The sequence below is a fragment of the Ovis canadensis genome, chromosome 3, assembly GCF_042477335.2.
Source record: "Ovis canadensis isolate MfBH-ARS-UI-01 breed Bighorn chromosome 3, ARS-UI_OviCan_v2, whole genome shotgun sequence".
NCBI lineage: Eukaryota > Metazoa > Chordata > Mammalia > Artiodactyla > Bovidae > Ovis > Ovis canadensis.
Genome location: NC_091247.1, coordinates 210,544,879 through 210,566,362, shown reverse-complemented (window position 1 = coordinate 210,566,362; position 21,484 = coordinate 210,544,879). Strand labels below are relative to the sequence as shown.

The 21,484-nt window shown below is 36.3% G+C and overlaps 1 protein-coding gene across 1 annotated transcript; it reads left to right on the top strand.

The window, feature by feature from the left end:
* On the top strand, positions 1 to 8,706 carry LOC138437804 (NKG2-A/NKG2-B type II integral membrane protein-like). The gene is made up of 7 exons (XM_069585699.1): positions 1 to 90; positions 1,934 to 2,044; positions 2,594 to 2,692; positions 3,185 to 3,238; positions 3,762 to 3,913; positions 6,260 to 6,360; positions 6,684 to 8,706. Exons 2-7 carry the CDS (start codon positions 1,975 to 1,977, stop codon positions 6,799 to 6,801), a joined length of 594 nt encoding a protein of 197 aa, XP_069441800.1. The 5' UTR covers positions 1 to 90; positions 1,934 to 1,974; the 3' UTR covers positions 6,802 to 8,706.
* The last annotated feature ends 12,778 nt before the right edge of the window (positions 8,707 to 21,484 follow it).

Sequence of the window (21,484 nt, the reverse complement as noted above, 5' to 3'; positions counted from 1 at the left end):
ACAGGGCAGTCTGTGAAGACCACAGACATTGTTTGATTTTCACAGTAACCTGGCCACTCAGAGAAGAGGCAGGACTCTGGGCTGTAGAAGGTATGTGTTTCCCTCTCCTTCCTAATCCCTCATCTCACTTATCAGGAGATTACAAATGCCAATGTGGTTCGACTTAGGGACAATTGCTAAGCAAACAAATTAAGGAGATATTGGTATCTGTATTTGATATTTTGGTATTTTAATTTTGGGAGAAAGTAAGAATAAAATATGAAGTATTTGGGAAGATTTCTGAAAATGTTCAGATTCTTGCCTGCAGACATTATTCAAGTGAATAATGTATAACTGATTTTGTTAATCAATACCATTTAAGATGAAGTATCAGGAGCATCAGGACAAGGGACAGTTAACAGTGTATTTTGTTATCAATAGATACATAATTAGATATAGTATTAAATATTTAACTCAGCCCTTAAAAAATAGGTTCTTAAAATGGATTCATAGAATTGTGAATGGCCAATATAATTCTTCACAGATCTAGGTAAAGTAAAAATCACAATATGGTACCTCCAGTAAAATGCTGGATTAACTCAATTATATACAATCAAATGCTTTATAAAAACTTGATCATAATATTGAAAAAAGATAAATCACACTAACACAGAGATTTCTGTCTAACAAATTATATTGCCTGATATGAATAATACCATGGCAATTGTATTAAAATAAGAAATAAAAGAAGAGTCAAATTTAATATTAGGTGTTTTACATGCTTTATAGCATATATATTTTTATTCTCATTTTAGATTAGTAAACTGATTTGCTAAATACTAAATAATTTTTAAAGGTCATACATTGTAAATTTCAAAGCCAGAATTAATTATAGATTGCACTGACTACAGAATCCATTGACTGAATTATTAAGGCACATTACTGACTTATAATTGCTGATACAACTAAAGCTACCCTCATTGACTTAGCAGCCTCAGGATCTTCCTGGAAGTTTGTACCAACATTGCTCTTCCATAAATGATGTATGCTTTTCCTTATTATTTTATAATTTCATATCTTAGCCATTGTCAATTGTCAATTACTCATGTAAAAGAAGTATTTATTTAATGACATTTTAACATTGTTTTGTCTTTATATGATAAAAAGGTTTGGAGAATTTAATATGTCATGTACCATTTTTACCATGTAAAATATTTCTTTAATTTTTTAATGATTTCTTAGAGCTCCACAATCACTCAAAATAGAAGAATTATTTGATAACATCTCATTCTCTTTTCATTAATGAATGTCCCAGTTAAAGCAATGTAATGCAGTGTACCATATATGCCAATACTGTTATTCCCTCATCATGGAAAGCTGCCTTTAACTTTTAACGGATTTTAAACTTACCTATATAATTGGTGCATTTTTTTTCCAATATGGACTTTAATTTGAACCAAGATATTATAACAATTTTAAAGTATTTCTGTGAATTTTGACTTTCAACTCATCAGGATATTACTATTCATGAACTTTTTCAGTAATCTACTAATTTTCATTGTTCCAATAAACAAGTAACATTATGTCAAACAACGAATTTTTTTTAAATATTCATTTGTTTTTAACTGATTGATGACTGGTTTACAATATTGGTTTGATTTCTGTCATACATCAGCATAAATTAACCATAGGTGTACATATGTCCCCTCCTTTGAGTTTCCCTCTCACCTCCCGCCCATTCCCACCACTCTTGGTTATTAAATACCAAATACTATTTTTAAAACTACTTACTCTACCATGAAACAGTTGTCTAAAGGTCTACTGAAATGAGAACCAAACTTGGATTTGCTCAGCTGCTCAATGAGTGCTGTTAACTGACCTCACACATCACTCAGTTTAACCTTTCAAGGTTTCTTGTGATTTTATACACCATTTATTAACTACTTATGTACAGTTTCCATAGAGCAACATCCTTGGCATTAAACAGACACAGAGATGAAGAACCAAAAGGAAAACTACTCAGAACCGAGTCTGGTTAATGATACCAGGAGACAGCATATGAGAGGTAAGATGGTGAAAAGATCAATTTTAGCAGCTGAGCAGGAGAAAACCTATGTGGAATTAAACTTTCAAAATGCCTTTTGTTATGTCAATGGAATGACAGTAACTACTGCTGCAAGTGTAGAGCATTTACCCGCTTCCGTGTTTTTATTAATGAGGCTTAGAGCTGGAGTTTGCAATACAATATTCTAATATGACATACGTGCTGCGCTGTGCTTAGTCGCTCAGCTGTGTCCGTCTATTTGCAACCGCGTGGACTGCAGCCCGCCAGGCTCCTCTGTCCATGGGGATTCTCCAGTATTCATGCCATGCTCTCCTCTAGGACTGCCTACCCAGGCATTGCTGTAATTTGTAGTCTTTGATCTACAACTCGTGAAGCCTTATATTCACTGAAAAAGGAATGGTATATTCTGAGAAGAGGATTGCAATGGTAGATATTGTTTTGGGGTCCAAGTTGGTGTCTTTGAATTCTCACGGATGTGGGATCTTTTGTTCTTCTAAAATAACTGTCTCCATCACTCCTTTCTCAGTGTTTCCTTTTCTCTCCCTGCAGATTCACCATCAGCTCGAGAGAAGGTCATTGTTGTGATCCTGGGAATCATCTGTTTTGTCTTGATGTATACGATAGTGAGAGTGATAACTTTTATTCCACGTAAGTCAAGTTTTGAAAGATTATAATTGAACCTTTCATTTTAATGATCATCAGTGCCTCTAAAATTTCATATTATTATGGAATAGAAGTCTTATTTTAATGCGTGCATTTAGCCTAAGTATTGAACAGTTATTCTGAGTTGAGCAAAGTATAAATTACAGAATGATTGCAGGGAAAATTAAACATGTACATAGATATTTTCTGATTTCATAACTCAAAGATATACTTTAAGAAACTGAAACACCTTATTGAGAAAAATTAATTCTTGAGATTGCTTGAACCAAGTATTGTAAGAGGTGGTGGAGTCTTTTCTCTAAGATTTTCGAAATATACACCTGCCAGTCTTCGTTACCTCATTAATTATTCTTAAAGCAATATTTTCCAGATCATCCTAAATCCTAAAAACATCATGTTTAAACTAAAAACTACAATTATTATGATTTATTTATATCAATGTAAATATTTTAAAATATTACTTCCATTTTTTTCTAGGTACCCAAATATCAGAACAGAATAAGTCCTCTCTGGTAACAAAGCTCCATAAAGGTACATAATGATTTCAAACTTCTATTATAAATATGGTTTGTATTTTGCCTCTCTCTTAAGCTGGTGAAGATAGAAATAGATTTGAGGATAAAACATAAATTATAAAATCAGGCAACAATATTCCTAAATAATGATTATGAGAGTCTTTCTTCCTATGCAACAATATGATCACCATGTCCATTGTTGGCAATTGGCTGTAATTTCCTCCTGCTATAATATGATAAGAGACAAAAATTTTGCTATTCTAAAATAGGAGTTTCATTTCTTGATTTTCAGGATGTGTAAATAGTAGATATTTCTATGTGTTTGCTTTATATGGGGACATATATTAAAGACAGACCCTCTCTATGAATGCATGAATGAGATTTGTTTTACATGTACCAGCCTTGAGGTTGCATAGATATGTTATTTTATATATATGTGTGTATGCATACATATGTCTACCTCTATGCATATGTGTAAGTTAATTTTTATTTTTCAAATTCAAACTGTTTTTGCATAGTAATTCATAATCTTTCCTCAGAATGTCATTGTGGTCATTGCCCAAAAGACTGGCTTACATATTCCAACAATTGCTATTCTACTAGTCTGGAAAAAAAGTCATGGAATGAGAGTTTGATATCCTGTGCTACTGAGAATTCTACTCTGCTTTATATAGATAATGAAGAGGAAATGGTAAGATATTCAATGTTTCCAACACTTTGCTGAAGGCTTGATTTAGTCAACATTTTATTTGTTAGGATTCACTTGTGCTTTTGTACATATTTGTAGCTTGTTTATTTTAAGGTCTGCTAGTATTCCATTAAACAATGGAATGTAACTTTATGATACTTTATTTACATTTTTATACCATTCATGCATGTGTATTAACTTCTGGTTCTTGCTTTTCATAAAAAACCGTGCTTCTACAAATGCTATTAAATTCTAAATTACATTGTGCTAATTTTACCAACATCAAGGAAAATAAATATGATTTTGCCTATAGAATTATGTAATTGCACATCAGATCATGGAATACAAGTTTCAACTTCACAGCAGCCCCCAACCCCTCTGTAATACCTTATCACTTCTCCACCTCCTAATTTACTCACTGTCCTGACTTTTGATATTATAGAATCTCTTTGATTGCTTTTGAATCATATCCATGGAATCCCGTGTTCGTGCTTAGTCGTTCAATCGTGTCTGACTCTTTGCAACCTCATTAACTTCAGCCTGTCAGGCTCCTGTGTCCACAGAATTTTCCAGGCAAGAATACTGAAGTGGGTTGCCATTTTCTACTCCAGGACATGGAATCATACAGGTTGTCCCTGTCTCATCACTGCCACGTGATATTTTGCAGTTCCTCCAAATTCTTGCATTTATGTGACGTTTGTAAATTTCCGCAGCTCATTGTGTGAATTCAACATTTACGACCCATTCTTTCCAATGCCTCTGGGTGGAGATGGAGTCTTACACCCTCAGGGATAAAGAGGCTTCCTGGCTTCAGTAGCTTTAGTCAAGACATCCCATTTGCTGGTCCCACCCCTACCTATCACCCAACCTTAGTGTCTCTCAGTGGAGGAAACAGAGGCAATTTCTCTGACTGCTCCTTGTTAGTAAGTGTCCTGAGGGATCACCTTGTAAGACTTACCTGGTGTTGCCTACACGATTCTCTCAACACACAGAAGGAATGGCTTACCTGTGCTACCCTCAACAGCTAGCTTAGGTATTGGGTGTTTGGGAAGTAAGAGGCCAAGGTCACTTTCACCTGGTTGTGGGGAGCTACAAGATGCCCCTAATTATCATTCCCTCACCTCCCACCTTGTTCTCTCATCACAGAGAAGTGATTAACGATTACAGAGGAGTGGGGCTGCTGGGAAGTCTCAGGCCACATCACCCTTCTATTTCCACCTTTCAGAGTTCTCCTTTCTCGTGTCTTTCATTAGTTCCCATGTTTACAGTTGACCTTAGCAGGGAGGAGCAGAGAGAAATGAGTCTCTGGCCCCTTGTCTGGTCCACTGGATTCCACCAATACAGAAACAGATGGCTTTGGGGTTTATCTAGTCAAAGAACGGTGTCAAGCTCAGAAAACCAATTCTTCGGCTCTCCTGTCACTTATTTTCTCAATTTCATTTCCTTAATTTCCCTCTGAAACTGAAATTCTGAGAAACATATAATAGTAGAGAAATCCATTGATATTGTCACAATATCCAGAAAAATGAATGTCATGGAATCTATAAGCTTATTTAAAGCCTTGCTATGTTAGTTTTGATGGCACCCCACTCCAGTACTCTTGCCTAGAAAATCCCATGGACGGAGGAGCCTGGAAGGCTGCAGTTCATGGGGTCGCTGAGGGTTGGAAACAACTGAGCGACCTCACTTTCACTTTTCATGCATTGGAGAAGGAAATGGCAACCCACTCCAGTGTTCCTGCCTGGAGAATCCCAGGGACGGGGGAGCCTGGTGGGCTGCCATCTACTGAGTCGCATGGAGTCGGACACGACTGAAGCGACTTAGCAGCAGCAGCAGCAGCAGCATGTTAGTCTTGACATGAGGAAAAATGAAATTTTATGAATCAGAATCTTCTTCGTTACACATATTCAATTACTCCACCTTCTTACCCCTGAGGCTTAATGTTAGATGTAGTTCACAGCTGTAAGGATCCCCAAGTTGTTATGCCAGGTGTTTTCTTTTGTACGATCTCTACAACTAATTCATGTCTTTGTAAATATTCCCTTTATTAACTGGCTGTCGAAAAAAAGCAATGTTCCTTATTAACATTAGAACACAGTGAAACTGATAAGTATAAATGTTGAGTTGATGTTCAATCAAAAGTACAGATATTTCTTAATATTTATGGCACTATTAAAACTTCAAACTTTCAACTCATGTTTTTTAGTGTTAGATTAGAATCTAACATGTTCAATTTGTTCAAAGAAAGAAAGATGCTATGAAGGAACACATCTTTTGACTTGCATTTTAAAAAGTAACAAAAATGTTTCATAATGACTATTTAAGTGAAAATTCTTTATTTTGGGCTAGGAATTTCTGACGTCCCTATCAATTATATCGTGGATTCAAGTCTCTCGTGCCGGCCGCGGTCATCCTTGGATGTGGCTAAATGGTTCAACTTGCAAACTACAGTAAGTTTGTAAAAAGAATGCTATATAGAGGAGGAAAAATATAAAAAAAAGAAATATTTTAAAAATAATACAAATACATTTGTTTTAGTCAAATTATAGAAAGCTGAAGGGAGATATTGAAAGTTAATAAAATGTTAATACCAATGTTGAAAAATAAGCTACTCTGTAGCCCAATTTCCAAGTGACAAGCTCTTACTGAAATTTTATTAAAGACTTCATTACCCATTTTCAAACTATCTTGTATTACAGTTACATGGAAAATGCTATTGTTTCCTGAGTTGTCTTCATAGAATATAACAGAATTATGCATTTTTCCATAACAGGATAACAGACTATTTACCTGGTGAACATAACTGTGCTGTACAATCTGTACAAGGCATAACAGCAGAAGACTGTCAGTTTCCAAATGCATATCATTGCAAGCACAAGCTTGAGAATTAAAACATGAGTTTGGATGCTGTTGGGTAACTTGACCTTTTACAAAATGGAAATAATATTCTGACTGCATACATTTTAAAATGAATTATATTATTTTTTCTGATTAAGGAAAGTTTTTCAAAAACAGTTGAAATATAATTGTGTGTGCTCATTCGTTCAGTTGTGTCTGACTCTTTGAGACCTCATGGACTGTCAGGGTGTCAGGCTTCTCTGTCCAAGGAATTCTCCAGTCAAGAATACTGGAGTGGTTCTATTCCCAGATTTTTAAGGAATTTCCACACTGTTCTCCATAGTGGCTGTACCAGTTTGCATTCCCATCAACAGTGTAAGAGGGTTTCCTTTTTCTCCATACCCTCTTCAGCTATTGTTGTCTGTCGACTTTTTTATGGTGGCCATTCTGACCGGCAGAGACGATACCTCATTGTGTTTTTAATTTGCATTTCTCTAGTAACGAGTGATGTTGTGATATGAGAAAGCTACATATCTTTCGTGGGTCTTATTAGCCCTCTGTATATCTTCTTTGGAGAAATGTCTGTTCAGTTCTTTGGCTCACTTTTTGATTGGGTTGTTCATTTTTCTGGTATTGAGCTGCATGAAGTGCTTGTATATTTTGGAGCTGGATTCTTTGCCAGTTGTTTCATTTGCTGTTATTGTCTTCCATTCTGAAGGCTGCCTTTCCACCTGGCTTATAGTTTCCTTCGTTGTGCAAAAGATTTTAAGTTTAACCAGGTTCCATTTGTATTTTTGTTTTTATTTCCATTACTCTGCAAGGTGGGTCATAGAGAATCTCGCTGTGATTTATGTCAGAGGGTGTTATGCCTCGGTTTTCCTCTAAGAGTTGTAATAGTCTCTGGTGTTACATTTAGATCTGTCATCCATTTTGAGTTTATTTTTGTTTATGGTGTTAGAAAGTGTTCTAGTTTCATTCTTTTGCATATGGTTGACTGGTTTTCCCAGTATTTGAATCAGTTCTAATGAGGTGCATGAAACTGGAGCCTATTACACACAGGGAACTAAGTCAGAAAGAGAACCATCAATACACTATATTAATGCATATATGGACTTTAGAAAGAAGGTAACAACGATCCTATATGCAAGGCAACAAAAGAGACACAGATGTAAAGAACAGACTTTTGGAGTATGAGGGAGAAGGCAAGGGTGGGATGATTTGAGAGAATAGCATTGAAACGTGTATATTACCATACATAAAAGAGATGACCAGTGCAAGTTGGATGCATGAAGCAGGACACTCAGAGCTGGTGCTCTGAAACAACAGAAGGGATGGAGGAGGGAGGAAGGTGAGTGTGGGGTTCTGAATGGGGGAACACATGCGCACCCATGGCTGATTCATGTTGATGTATGAGAAAAATACCACAATATTTTAAAGTAATTATCCTCCAATTAAAATAAATTATTAATTTATAAAAAAGACACTGGAGCGGACTATCATTTCATATTCCCTGGAGGATCTTCCTGACCCAGGGATCAAACCCTCATCTCCTGCACTGGCAGGCAGTTTCTTCACCACTAGTGCCACCTGGAAAACCCCATTGAAATATCATATACACATCCAAAAATATAGGTATCATTCTTTTGTGTCTCACTTTTTTTGCTCAACAGTATGTTTATGGCATTCAGACTTCTAAAAGATTGCATACTGTGTGAGCCCATTTCCATGTAATATCAAAAATAGGAGTAGACAGACCAGAAGTAGATTAGTGATTACTAACGGTTGTGAAGAGACGGAATAGGAAAAGACTGCAAATTGATTAGTGATGAATGCTCTCTAGAGTTTGATAGTAGTGATGGTCATAAACTGTGAATAATTTTAAAATCATGGATCTATATATTTTAAATGGATAAATTTTATGCTCTGTAAATACACCTCATTAAAGTTTTTTAAAAAAACTGCTTTGGGACTGCATTTAATCTTTACAATAATTTATGAGATAATCGTCGCACTGTTCAGCATGTGGTATCTTGATTCAGTGACCAGGGATCGAACGCCCACTCCCTGCACCGGGAAGCAAGTAATCCGAACCACTGGAGCACCAGCAAAATTCCCCTATAATATTTAATAGTTTCCAACATTGAAATTTCACACAAATATGGACATTTCATAGCCATACTTTTGTAAATGGCAATTTTGTTTTTAAATTTGTAGTAATTGTTGCTGCTGCAAATAGAATTGTGCCCAATGACTTCTCTGATTGTATGTATTAATTTTATCATTTCAAATATATATTCCTCTGGATTTTTAATGTATCTAAATAGTGCAACTCTGAATAATCACGTTCTATTTCTTCCCTCCAGGTGCGATAACTTTTTCTTATTTTTCTTTTCTGTTATTTTTTTTCTTGTTTTTGACTTATTTTTACCTAATTGGCTTTTATTTCCAATGTTGAACAGATGGTACAGTAAAGATCTTATAAGTATCCTTTCTATACTGGGGGAAAATATTTCAATATTTCATGCTCAAATATGAGGTGTTTTTTAAGGTTTTTTCATATACCTTTCTAACATGAAAGCAATTCCATAGTATTCATAATTTTCTTAGGTTTTGTATGCAATCAGTCATGTTACCATTTTACTATTTTTCTTTCAATGGAATGAGAAAATTTTTAAATGCTTTTGAAATATCTCTTTCCTTCAAATGTTGACCAATTATGCATTCCTGAAATGAAACCACAAAAATCGTTCTGTATTTGCTTCCTTTGAAAAATCATTGCATATATCACATTTAGATTAAGATGATTTTCTTCACCCATTATCACAAAGAGTTTGGACTGAATCCATTAATATTATGTAACTTGACAGGTTTTGTTATCAAGGCTCTATGGAAGCCTCTGTTTTATAGTGAAAGACCTGGCATAGTTTTAAGTGTTATTATTCACTACTGTTACCATTAAAGCTCCTAGAATTTTTTGTAAGGTTTATCAGTTCAGTTCAGTTCAGTCTCTCAGTTGTGTCTGACTCTTTGCAACCCCAAGAACTGCAGCACACCAGGCCTCCCTGTCCATCACCAACTCCCAGAGTTCACTCAAACTCATGCCCATTGAGTCAGTGATGCCATCCAGCCATCTCATCCTCTCGTCCCCTTCTCCTCCTGCCCCCAATCCCTCCCAGCATCAGAGTCTTTTCCAATGAGTCAACTCTTTGCAAGAGGTGCCCAAAGTACTGGAGTTTCAGCTTTAGCATCATTCCTTCCAAAGAACACCCAGGACTGATCTCCTTTAGGATGGACTGATTGGATCTCCTTGCAGTCCAAGGGGCTCTCAAGAGTCTTCTCCAACACCACAGTTCAAAAGCATCAATTCTTCGGCGCTCAGCTTTTTTCACAGTCCCACTCTCACATCCATACATGACTACTGGAAAAACCATAGCCTTGACTAGATGGACCTTTGTTGGCAAAGTAATGTCTCAGTGAACTGAATAAATTTAACACATGTTAAAGTTATACAGGTTTATAGTTATTGTACTTCATTAGGTAATTTCCATTTTCTAGACATTCTATTTCATATAGATAGTAAAATGGTTTCATAACACAGCTTTATTGTCTATTTAACATCCGTAAAAACCATAGTGGTTTTGTCAGGTTTCAGTTCAGTTCAGTCACTCAGTCATGTCCGACTCTTTGTGACCCCATGGACTGCAGCATGCCAGGCTTCCCTGTCCATCACCAACTCCCAGAGCTTGCTCAAACTCATGTCCATCGACTCAGTGATGCCATCCAACCATCTCATCCTCTGTTGTCCCTTTCTCCTCCTGCCTTCAATCTTTCCCAGCATCAGGGTCTTTTCCAATGAGTCAGTTCCTCCCATCACATGGCCAAAGTATTGGAGTTTCAGCTGCAGCATCAGTCCTTCCAATGAATATTCAGGACTGATTTTCCCCAGGATGGACTTGTTTGATCTCCTCCCAGTCCTAGGGACTCTCAAGAGTCTTCTACAACACCATAGTTCAAAAGCATCAGTTCTTCAGTGCTCAGCTTTCTATATGGTCCAACTCTCACATCCATACATGACTACTGAGAAATCAAGCTTTGACTAGATGGATCTTTGTCGGCAAAGTAATGTCTCTGATTTTAATATGCTGTCTAGGTTGGTCATAGGTTTCCTTCCAAGTAGCAATCGTCTTTCAATTTCATGGCTGCAGTCAAATCTGGAATGATTTTGGAGTCCAAAAAAATAAAGTCTCTTACTGTTTCCATTGTTTCTCCATCTTTTTGCCATGAAGTAATGGGACTGGATACCATGATCTTCACTTTTTGAATGTTAAGTTTTAAGCCAGCTTTTTCACTCTCCTATTTCATTTTCATCAAGAGGCTCTTTAGGTCTTTGCTTTCTACCATAAGGGTGGTGTCATCTGCATGTCCAAGGTTATTGATATTTCTCCCAGCAATCATGATTCCAGATTGTGCTTCATCCAGCCCAGTATTTCTCATGATGTACTCTGCATATAAGTAAAATAAGCAGGGTGACTATATACAGCCTTGATGTACTCCTTTCCCAATTTGAAACTAGTCTGTTGTTCCTTGTCCAGTTCTAACTATTGCTTCTTGATTTGCATACAGATTTCTCAGGAGGAGGCCAGGTGGTCTGGTATTCCTATCTTAAAGAATTTTCCACAGTTTGTTGTCATCTATAGTCAAAGGCTTTGGTGCAGTCAACAGAGCAGAAGATGTTTTTCTGAAAGTCTCTTGCTTTTCCGATGATCCAACAGACGTTGGCAATTTTATCAACAAAGAATCAAATTGCTTACATCTATTGGATTGTCGTGTTTATACAGATATAAAAGATTCATGTTTTCTCTATTCTCCAAGTGTCATTTATTGATTTTATTGTCTTTCAAATGAAAACAGCTTTGACCCTTTTATTCCGCTCTATTATAATTATTTCCTTTTCATGATTTTTCATATTTGTTATTCTCTTCCTTCGTCTTTATGTCAATTACCTTAATTTCACCAAAATTGCTTTTTCGTTTCAAGTTTCTTTTCAAGCATACTCAGATTTCTTCTTTGTTTTTTTGTTTAAAATGTATGCATTTAAGGCAATTAATATGTCACAAGACAGAATCTTGCTGTTACATTTTTCTTTTAATTCATACACAATTATGAAATTTGACTTTGGATTTTTCCTTGGTTCATATGTTATTTAGAAATAGATTACTGAATATAAAACCCAATAAAGATTTTCAAAATTTTGGTTATTTACTTTTATTTTAGGCAAACTGGTTAGAAAATTTTCATGAATCTGGAAATATTCTGTATGCCTATTACATATGGCTGATGTAACTATGAAATGAATCTGAAATGTTTATTTCTTCTAATTAGGTTAAAAATTAACTTTGAATATTCACATTTCAAGTGCCCATTTGCCAAACTTGGCTGGGGGCTAGTGCAATGACACTATAGTTCTGTAGTTTTTTTAGTAATGTAACTGGACATAGGAGTATATAGCAAATTTTTGGAAAATGTTCATGTGAACTTAAAAGATAAGAATATTCTATCTTAGTGTATGTGTATGTGTTCATATATGTACTGGTTAATTGCCTAACAGATATTTCTATTGCCTACTGCTATATCTGCTTGCTTGATAAGCAGTGGTGATAAATTGTTTAAATCTCCATTTATGACTGTTTATGACATATGACTCTTTATGACATTATGATTCCATTTATGACATTTACTTATGCATGATTTTCAAATCTGTGTTGAACTTGTACTATTCAGTATATACATTTTTAAATTGCTAATAGCTTAGATACTCAGTACATAATTATTAAACATGTTCCATCTTTTGTAACGTGGTTCTTGCTTTATACTGTGAGAGTACATTAACTAAAGCAGTTTGTGTTCTTTTTCTTTACTTTCTATTCATGGCTTTTGATAAAATAATATGACTCTTAAGTTAGCAGTTATTAAAATAACTGTTTTACTTACATAGCTGTGTTAAACAAAATATTTTAAGATATAAACATTCTTAGAATTTAAATGGAAAGCTAGTCCATATATATTTAATATAAATTTAAGATTATCATATGCTCTATTTACATATATTATTTATATGCAAGTACATATAGTTAATATTTAAGTATAATATATTTTTACTTGGAATTCTACATTATCTTGCTTTCTTATCTTTCACAATAAATATTTTTAACTTTATACAAATTTATAAATTTAATCTGTCTTAGTTCTATCAGTGCCCTACATTTTACAGCATGCATTCTTTACTTAATAGTCTAGTAAGTTCATATTTTTGTACTTTTCTCAAACAACAAAAAGATATAATTTCTCTCTACTCTTTTCACTGCTCATGCCATTTTTGCTCCCTTTAATTCTAATACAAGCATATATGCACAATCTGATACTTTATCGTTATTATTTTACCTGTCAATATCTATTTGGATACATCCACATAAGTTCTTTTCTTCAATTCTTCTTTCCTTTCTGCATATCCAAATTTTCAGCTAGAATAAGAGTTTCTTCTTAATAAGACCTTAAAATGTTTCCTTTACATAGAGTCATTTGGTAATTTTGGCAATCTCCCTCCATTTAAAAAACTTCCTTGGAAACGAATCCATCTAGCCATCATGTTAAAAGGGTATTTGCACTTACTATGTCCCATCACTTCATGGGAAATAGATGGGGAAAGAGAAGAAACAGTGTCAGACTTTATTTTGTGGGACTCCAAAATCACTGCAGATGGTGATTGCAGCCATGAAATTAAAAGACGCTTACTCCTTGGAAGGAAAGTTATGACCAACCCAGATAGCACATTCAAAGCAGAGACATTACTTTGCCAACAAAAGTCCATCTAGTCAAGGCTATGGTTTTTCCAGTGGTCATGTATGGAGGTGAGAGTTGGACTGTGAAGAAAACTGAGCGCTGAAGAATTGATGCTTTTGAACTGTGGTGTTGGAGAAGACTCTTGAGAGTCCCTTGGACTGCAAGGAGATCCAACCAGTCCATCCTAAAGGAGATCAGTCCTGGGTGTTCTTTGGAAGGAATGATGCTAAAGCTGAAACTCCAGTACTTTGGCCACCTCATGTGAAGAGTTGACTCATTGGAAAAGACTCTGATGCTGGGAGGGATTAGGGGCAGGAGGAGAAGGGGACGACAGAGGATGAGATGGCTGGGTGGCATCAGCGACTCGATGGACATGAGTTTGAGTGAACTCGGGGAGTTGGTGATGGACAGGGAGGCCTCGTGTGCTGCAATTCATGGGATTGCAAAGAGTCAGACATGACTGAGTGACTGAACTGAACTGATGGATATCCAATTTATCTATCTCTCTTAGGTCACTAGGTACTGTCATTTTAGATATAGTCACAAATGTATTTATGCAGTAAATTCAAAATACTCTTAGATTCTGAGTATTTATCTTGGCTGTATGTGGATTAACCATAGATTTTATTAAAGTTAAATGCCAGAAGAATCAACATATTTGGGCATGTAACCAATGACATGATGTGTACAAAATTATGTAACTGTAACCAGCAAAGTGTATGATAACATGATGTTTAAGGCTTACCTCGTAGCTCAGCTGGTAAAGAATCTGCCTACATTACAGGAGACTTCGGTTCAATCCCTGGGTTGGGCAGATCTCCTGAAGAAGGGAATAGCTACCCACTCCAGAATTCTTGCCTGGAAAATTCCGTGGACAGAGGAGCCTGAAGGGCTACTTTTCATGGATTCACAAAGAGTTGGACACAACTGAGTGACTTTCACTTTTCACTTCAAATTTTAAAAGTGAATATTACTGAATTTTATGTTTTTTGGCATCACTAATGGATGCTTCACTTGCTATAATTCAATGAAGTGGGTAATAGAATATTATTTATTTAGTTTATTAATATAAAATATAATAAAGATAATCACCATATAGGTAGCCATTAGAAATTGCTATAGAAAGTTCAAATATTAATCTATATTATTAGGACATAATACAGTTTGCAAATAGCTTACAAATACCTGAGAAAAGAAGAGAAGTGAAAGGCAGAGGAGCAGGAAAAGATATACCCAACTGAATGCAGAGTTCCATAAATTAGCAAGGAGAAAGTCTTCTTAAGTGAACAATACAAAGAAATAGAGGAAAACAATAGAATGGGAAAGACTAGAGATCTTTTCAAGAAAATTGGAGATACCAGGGAATATTTCATGCAAAGATAGGCACAAGGGAGGACAAAAATGGCAAAGACCTAACAGAAGCAGAAGAGATTAAGAAGAGGTGGCAAGAATACCCAGAATACCTGTACAGAAAAGCTCTTAATGACCCAGATAACCACAGTGGTGTGGTCACTCACCTAGAGCCAGACATCCTGAAGTGTGAAGTCAAGTGGGCCTTAGGAAGACTTTCTAAAAACAAAGCTAGTGGATGTGGTGTAATTCCAGCTGCGCTATTTCAAATCCTAAAGAATGATGCTGTTAAAGTGCTGCACTCAATATGCCAGCAAACTGGAAGACTCAGCAGTGGCCACAGGACTGGAAAAAGTCAGTTTTCATTCCAATCCCAAAGAAAGGCAACACTGAATAACGTTCAAATTATCCTATTACATTCATTTCACATGCTCTCAAGATTATGCTCAAAATCCTTGAAGCTAAGCTTCAGCAGTACATGAACAGAGAACTTCCAGATATTCAGACTGGATTCAGAGAAGGCAGACAATCAAATTTTCAACATCCATTGGATCATAAAGAAAATAAAGGAATTCCAGAAAAACATCTACTTTTGCCTCATTGACTCTGCTAAAGGCTTTGATTGTATGGATCACAACCAGTGTGGAATATTCTTAAAGAGATGGGAATACCTGACAACCTTACCTGCCTCCTGAGAAACCTATATACAGATCAAGAAGCAACAGTTAGAACTGGACATGAAACAACGGACTGGTTTCAAATTGGGAAAAGAGTACATCAAAGCTGTATATTGTCACCCTGTTTATTTAACTCATATGCAGAGTACATCATATGAAATGCTGGACTGGATGACTCACAAACTGGAATTAAGATTGCAGCAAGAGATATCAACAACCTCAGATAGGAGATGATACCACTTTAATGACAGAAAGTGAAGAGGAACTAAAGAGCTTCTTGATGCAGGTGAAACAGGAGAATGAAAAAGATGGCTTAAAATTCAACAATCAAAAAACAGAAATCATGGCATCCAGTCCCATCACTTCATAGTAAATAGACGGAGAAAAAGTGGCTGCTGCTGCTAAGTCGCTTCAGTCATGTCCGACTCTGTGACCCCATGGACGGTAGCCCTCTAGGCTCCTCTCTCCATGGAATTTTCCAGGCAAGAATACTGGAGCGTGTTGCCATTTCTTTCTCCAAGGAATCTTCCTCAGCCAGGGACTGAACCTGGGTCTGTTGCATCACAGGCAGATTCTTTACCATCTGAGCCAAGGAAGCCCCTCGATGGACATGAACCTCAGCAAACTCAGGGAGATAGTGAAGGACAAGGAAGTTTTGCCTGCTGCAGTCCACAGGGTCACAAAGAGTCAGACACAGCATCATGACTGAACAACAATAATAAACTGGTAAATAACTACAGATTTACATTCCATTTTTCTAGATTTTAGAAAGCTAAAAATTAGACGACAGTTAAAATAAATTTTAAAATGTAGTAATATCAATAACATCAGATATGCTGATGACACCACCCTGATGGCAGAAAGTGAAGAACTAAAGAGCCTCTTGATGAAAATGAAAGAAGAGAATGAATAGGTTGACTTAAGGCTGAACATTCAGAAAACTAAGATTGTGGCATCTGGTCCCATCACTTCATGGCAAATAGATGGGGAAAAAGTGGAAACAGTGGCAGAGTTTATTTTGGGGAGCTGTGGCTCAGAGGTTAAAGTGTCTGCCTCCAATGCAGGAAGCCCGGGTTCAATCCCTGGGTCAGGAAGATCCCCTGGAGAAGGAAATGGCAACCCAGTCCAGTATTTTTGCCTGGAGAATCCCACGGACAGAGGAGCTTGGTAGGCTACAGTCCACGGGGTCACAAAGAGTTGGACATGACTGAGTGACTTCACTTTCACTTTCAAAATCACTGAAGATGGTGATTGCAACCATGAAATTAAAAGATGCTTACTCCTTGGAAGAAAAGTTATGACCAACCTAGACAGCATATTAAAAAGCAGAGACATTACTTGTTAACAAAAGCTCTTCTAGTCAAGGCTATGGTTTTTCCAGTAGTCATGTATGGATGTGAGAGTTGGACTGTGAAGAAAGCTGAGTGCTGAAAAACTGATACTTTTGAACTGTGGTGTTGGAGAAGACTCTTGAGAGTCCCTTGGACTGCAAGGAGATCCAACCAGTCCATCATAAAGGAGGTCAATCATGAGTGTTCATTGGTAGGACTGATATTGAAGCTGAAACTCATTTGAAAAGACCCTAATGCTAGGAAAGATTGAGGGCAAGAGGAGAAAGGGACAATAGAGGATAAGATCATTGGATGGCATCCCTGACTCAATAGACATGAGTTTGTGCAAGCTTCAAGTGTTGGCAATGGCAGGGAAGCCCAGCGTGCTGCAGTCCATGGGGTCACAAAGAGTCAGACATGACTGAATGACTGAACTGAACAAGCAAGGAGAATGGGGAGCTCATGTTCAAAAGACCCAAACTCCTTGGTGGATTTGGGGGAAGGGTTATTAAAGACTCAGGGAGATAGTGAAGGCCAGGGAAGCTTGGTGTGCTACAGTCCATGGGATCACAAACAGTAAGACATGACTTCGTTACTGAACAACAATGATAAATTAGGGTATAACTACAGATTTACATTTCATTTTTCTAGATTTTAGAGAGCTCAAATTTAGATGACAGTTAAAAGTTAAAATATAGTAACTCTTTTGAAGGCTTCCCTTGTGGCTTAGCTGGTGAAGAATCCGCCTGCAATGTGGGAGACCTGGGTTTGATCCCTGGGTTGGGAAGATCCCCTGGAGAAGGGAAAGGATACCCTGTCCAGTATTCTGGCTTAGAGAATTCCAGGGACTGTGCAGTCCATGGGGTTGCAGAGTCAGACACGACTGAGAAACTTTCACTTTCATTTTCAACTCTTCTGAATTAGGGACTGCTGCTGCTGCTGCTAAGTCGCTTCAGTCATGTCTGACTCTGTGCGACCCCAGAGACGGCAGCCCACCAGGCTCCCCATCCCTGGGATTCTCCAGGAAAGAACACTGGAGTGGGTTGCCATTTCCTTCTCCAATGCATGAAAGTGAAAATTGAAAGTGAAGTTGCTCAGTCGTGTCTGACTCCTAGCGACCCCATGGACTGCAGCCTATCAGGCTGCTCTGTCCATGGGATTTTCCAGGCAAGAGTACTGGAGTGGGTTGCCATTGCCTTCTCCAGAATTAGGGACAAGTATCCTTAAATATAAACTGTTAATGGAATTATGGTTTCCTCCGTTACAATAGAAATGACACAATGAGATTATAAGGAAATAAATAATGCCTTGATTTACCAAACTTATCTAAAAGTAAAACTCAAACATTGAAGGTACTCTTGACAAGGCCTAAGTGTTCAGCCAGCATTGATGAATGAAATGAAAGCTAGTTAACAACATGGTGATCACGTCCTTTGTCCCCCATTATCTTTCAGAAAGTGAAAACAATTCTCAGAGGTACTTGCCAAACGACAAATTAACTGACACTACATATCCAAAGTCTCCTGTATTCTGGAGTTGTGTGATGAGATAAACAATCTTCAAAATACCCAAGTGTAAGGATTTCCTGTTTCAGTGACATGGTGATGAGAAGTGTATTTTTTCCACTATTGCTTCATTCTGAGCCTTCACAGGGCAGTTTGTGAAGACCATAGTTTGTTTTTTTGTTGTTGTTGTTTTTAATCACAATAACCTGGCCACCCATGAGAGGAGGCAGGACTTTGGCCTGTAGAAGGTACGTGTCTCCCTCTCCTTCCTAATTCCTCATCTCATTTAGCAGGAGATTACAAATGCCAGTGTGGTTCAATTTAGGGATAATTGCTATGCAACCAAATTAAAGAGATATTGGTATCTGTATTTGATATTTTGGTATTTTAATTTGGGGGGAAAGTAAGAAGAAAATATGAAGTATTTGGGAAGATTTCTGAAAATGTTCAAATTCTTGCCTTCAGACATTATACAAATGCATCCACACATGCGTAACTGAGTTTGTAAATCAATGCAATTAAAGTGAAGTCTCACATGAGCATCAGAAAAGGACCAGTTAAACATTGTATTCAGAGAAGGCAATGGCACCCCACTCCAGCACTCTTGCCTGGAAAATCCCATGGACGGAGGAGCTTGGTGGGCTGCAATCCATGGGGTCGTTAAGAGTCGGACACAACTGAGCGACTTCACTTTCACTTTTCACTTTCGTGCATTGGAGAAGAAAATGGAAAGCCGCTCCAGTGTTCTTGCCTGGAGAATCCCAGGGATGGTGGAGCCTGGTGGGCTGCCGTCTCTGGGGTTGCACAGAGTTGGACACGACTGAAGCGACTTAGCAGCAAACATTGTATTATGTCATCAATAGACATATAATTAGATATATTATTAAATATTCTTAAACTGGATTCATTAAATTGTGAAGGACCAATGTAATTCTTTACAGATTTAGTTGAAATAAAAACCAGAACATGGTTTACCTTCAGTAAAATGCTGGCTTAAGCTCAGTTATATACCATCAAATGCTTTAGAAAAACATGAACATAATATTGGAAAAAAAAGATAAACCACACTGACACAGAGATTTCTAATAAATTATGTTGCTGAATATGAATAATATCATGGCAATCATATTAAAATAAGAAATATAATAAAAAGTCATATGTAATATTAAATGTTTTACACACTTTATATCCTACATATTTTTATTCTCATTTTAGATTAGTAAACTTGCTTGCTAAATACTAAATAATTTTTAAAGATCATACATTGTAAATTTCATAGCCAGATTTAATCTAGATTTCACTGACTACAGAATCCATTGACTGAATTATTAAAGTACATTATCTAACATTATAATTGATGATACACCTAAAGCTATCCTCATTGAATTACAGCCTAAGAATCTTCCTGGAAGTTTGTACCAACATTGTTCTTCCATAAATGAAGTACGCTTTTCCTTATCATTTTGTGATCTCATATCTTAGCCATTATCAATTGCCAATTACTTATGTAAAATAAGTATTTATTTAATAATATTTTTAGCATTGTTTTGTCTTTTTATCATACAACGTTTTGAAGAGGTTAATATGTCATGTAACATTTTTAGCATGTAAAATATTTCTTTAAAATTTTAATGATTTCTTAGAGCTCCACAATCAGTCAAAAGAGAAGAGTTATTTGATAGTATCTCATTCCCCTTTCATAAATGAATGTCCTGATTAAGGAAGTTTAGTGCAGAAAGTACTATATATGCCAATACTGCAATTCCCTCATCCTTAGAAAGCTGTCTTTAACTTTTAATGGATTTTAAAATTATCAATATAACTGGTGCATCATTTTTTGCAATATGGCATTTTAATTTAACACTGTTATTATAACAGTTTTAAAATGTAACTGTGAAAGATGACTTCAGATTGATCAGGATATTGCTATTCATGAACTTTTTCATTAATCTACTAATTTTCATTGTTCCAATAATGAAGTAACATTATGTCAAACAGGAATATTATTTTTCTAATATTTTTTTATTTTTAATTGATTGACAATTGGTTTACAATATTGGCTTGATTTATGTCATTCACCAACATGAATTAGCCATAGGTGTTCATACGCTCCCTCCCTCTTAAATCTCCCTCTCACCTCCTGCCCATTCCCACTCCTCCAGGTTATTAAAAATGGAATACAATTTTTAAAATGACTTACTCTATCATGAAACAGTTGTCTAAAGGTTTATGGAAATGAGAACTAAACTTGGACTTTTTCAGCTGCAGAATGAGTGCTATTATGGTCTCACACATCACCCAGATTAACCCTTCAAGGCTTCTTGTGATTTTTTACACCATTTATTAACCACTTATGTAAAGTTTCCATAGATCACAATTCTTGGCATTAAACAGCCAAGGAGATGAAGAACCAAAAGGAAAGCTACTCAGAACCGAGTCTGGTTAAGGACACCAGGAGACAGCAAATGAGAGCTAACTCAAAGATATACTTTAGGAAACTGAAACACCTTATTGAGAAAACTAAATTAATTATTGAGATTGCTTAAACCAAATACTGTAAGAGGTGATGGAGTCTCTTCTCTAAGGCTTTTGAAATATACACACCCTGGTTTTCATTATCTCACTAATTATTCTTAGAGCAATTTTTTCCAGATCATCCTAAATCCTATAAACACCACGTTTAAACTAAGAAACTAAAATTATTATGAATTATTTAGATCAATGCTAGTCGTTTAAAAGATTACTTCTATTTTTTTCTAGGTACCCAAATACCAGAACAGAGTAAGCGCTCTCCAATAACAAAGTTCCAGAAAGGCACATAATGATTTCAAACTTCTAATACAAATATAGCTTATATTTTGTGTCTCTCTTAGCCTAGTGAAAATAGGAATAGATTTTGGGGTAGAATACAAATTATAAAATCAGCCATATATAAAATAGATAGCCAACAGGAATTTGCTGTGTGGCTCAGGAAACTCAAACAGAGGCTCTGTATCAACCTAGAGAGGATGGAGAAGGAGATGGGAGGGAGGT

Bases quoted from the DNA above. Each gene is read 5' to 3' on its own strand.
- LOC138437804 (XM_069585699.1), top strand. From the start codon at position 1,975: ATGAAGAACCAAAAGGAAAACTACTCAGAACCGAGTCTGGTTAATGAT. The intron at 2,693-3,184 runs GTAAGTCAAGTT...ATTTTTTTCTAG, and splicing joins AGTGATAACTTTTATTCCAC to GTACCCAAATATCAGAACAG. The intron at 3,914-6,259 runs GTAAGATATTCA...ATTTTGGGCTAG, and splicing joins TAGATAATGAAGAGGAAATG to GAATTTCTGACGTCCCTATC.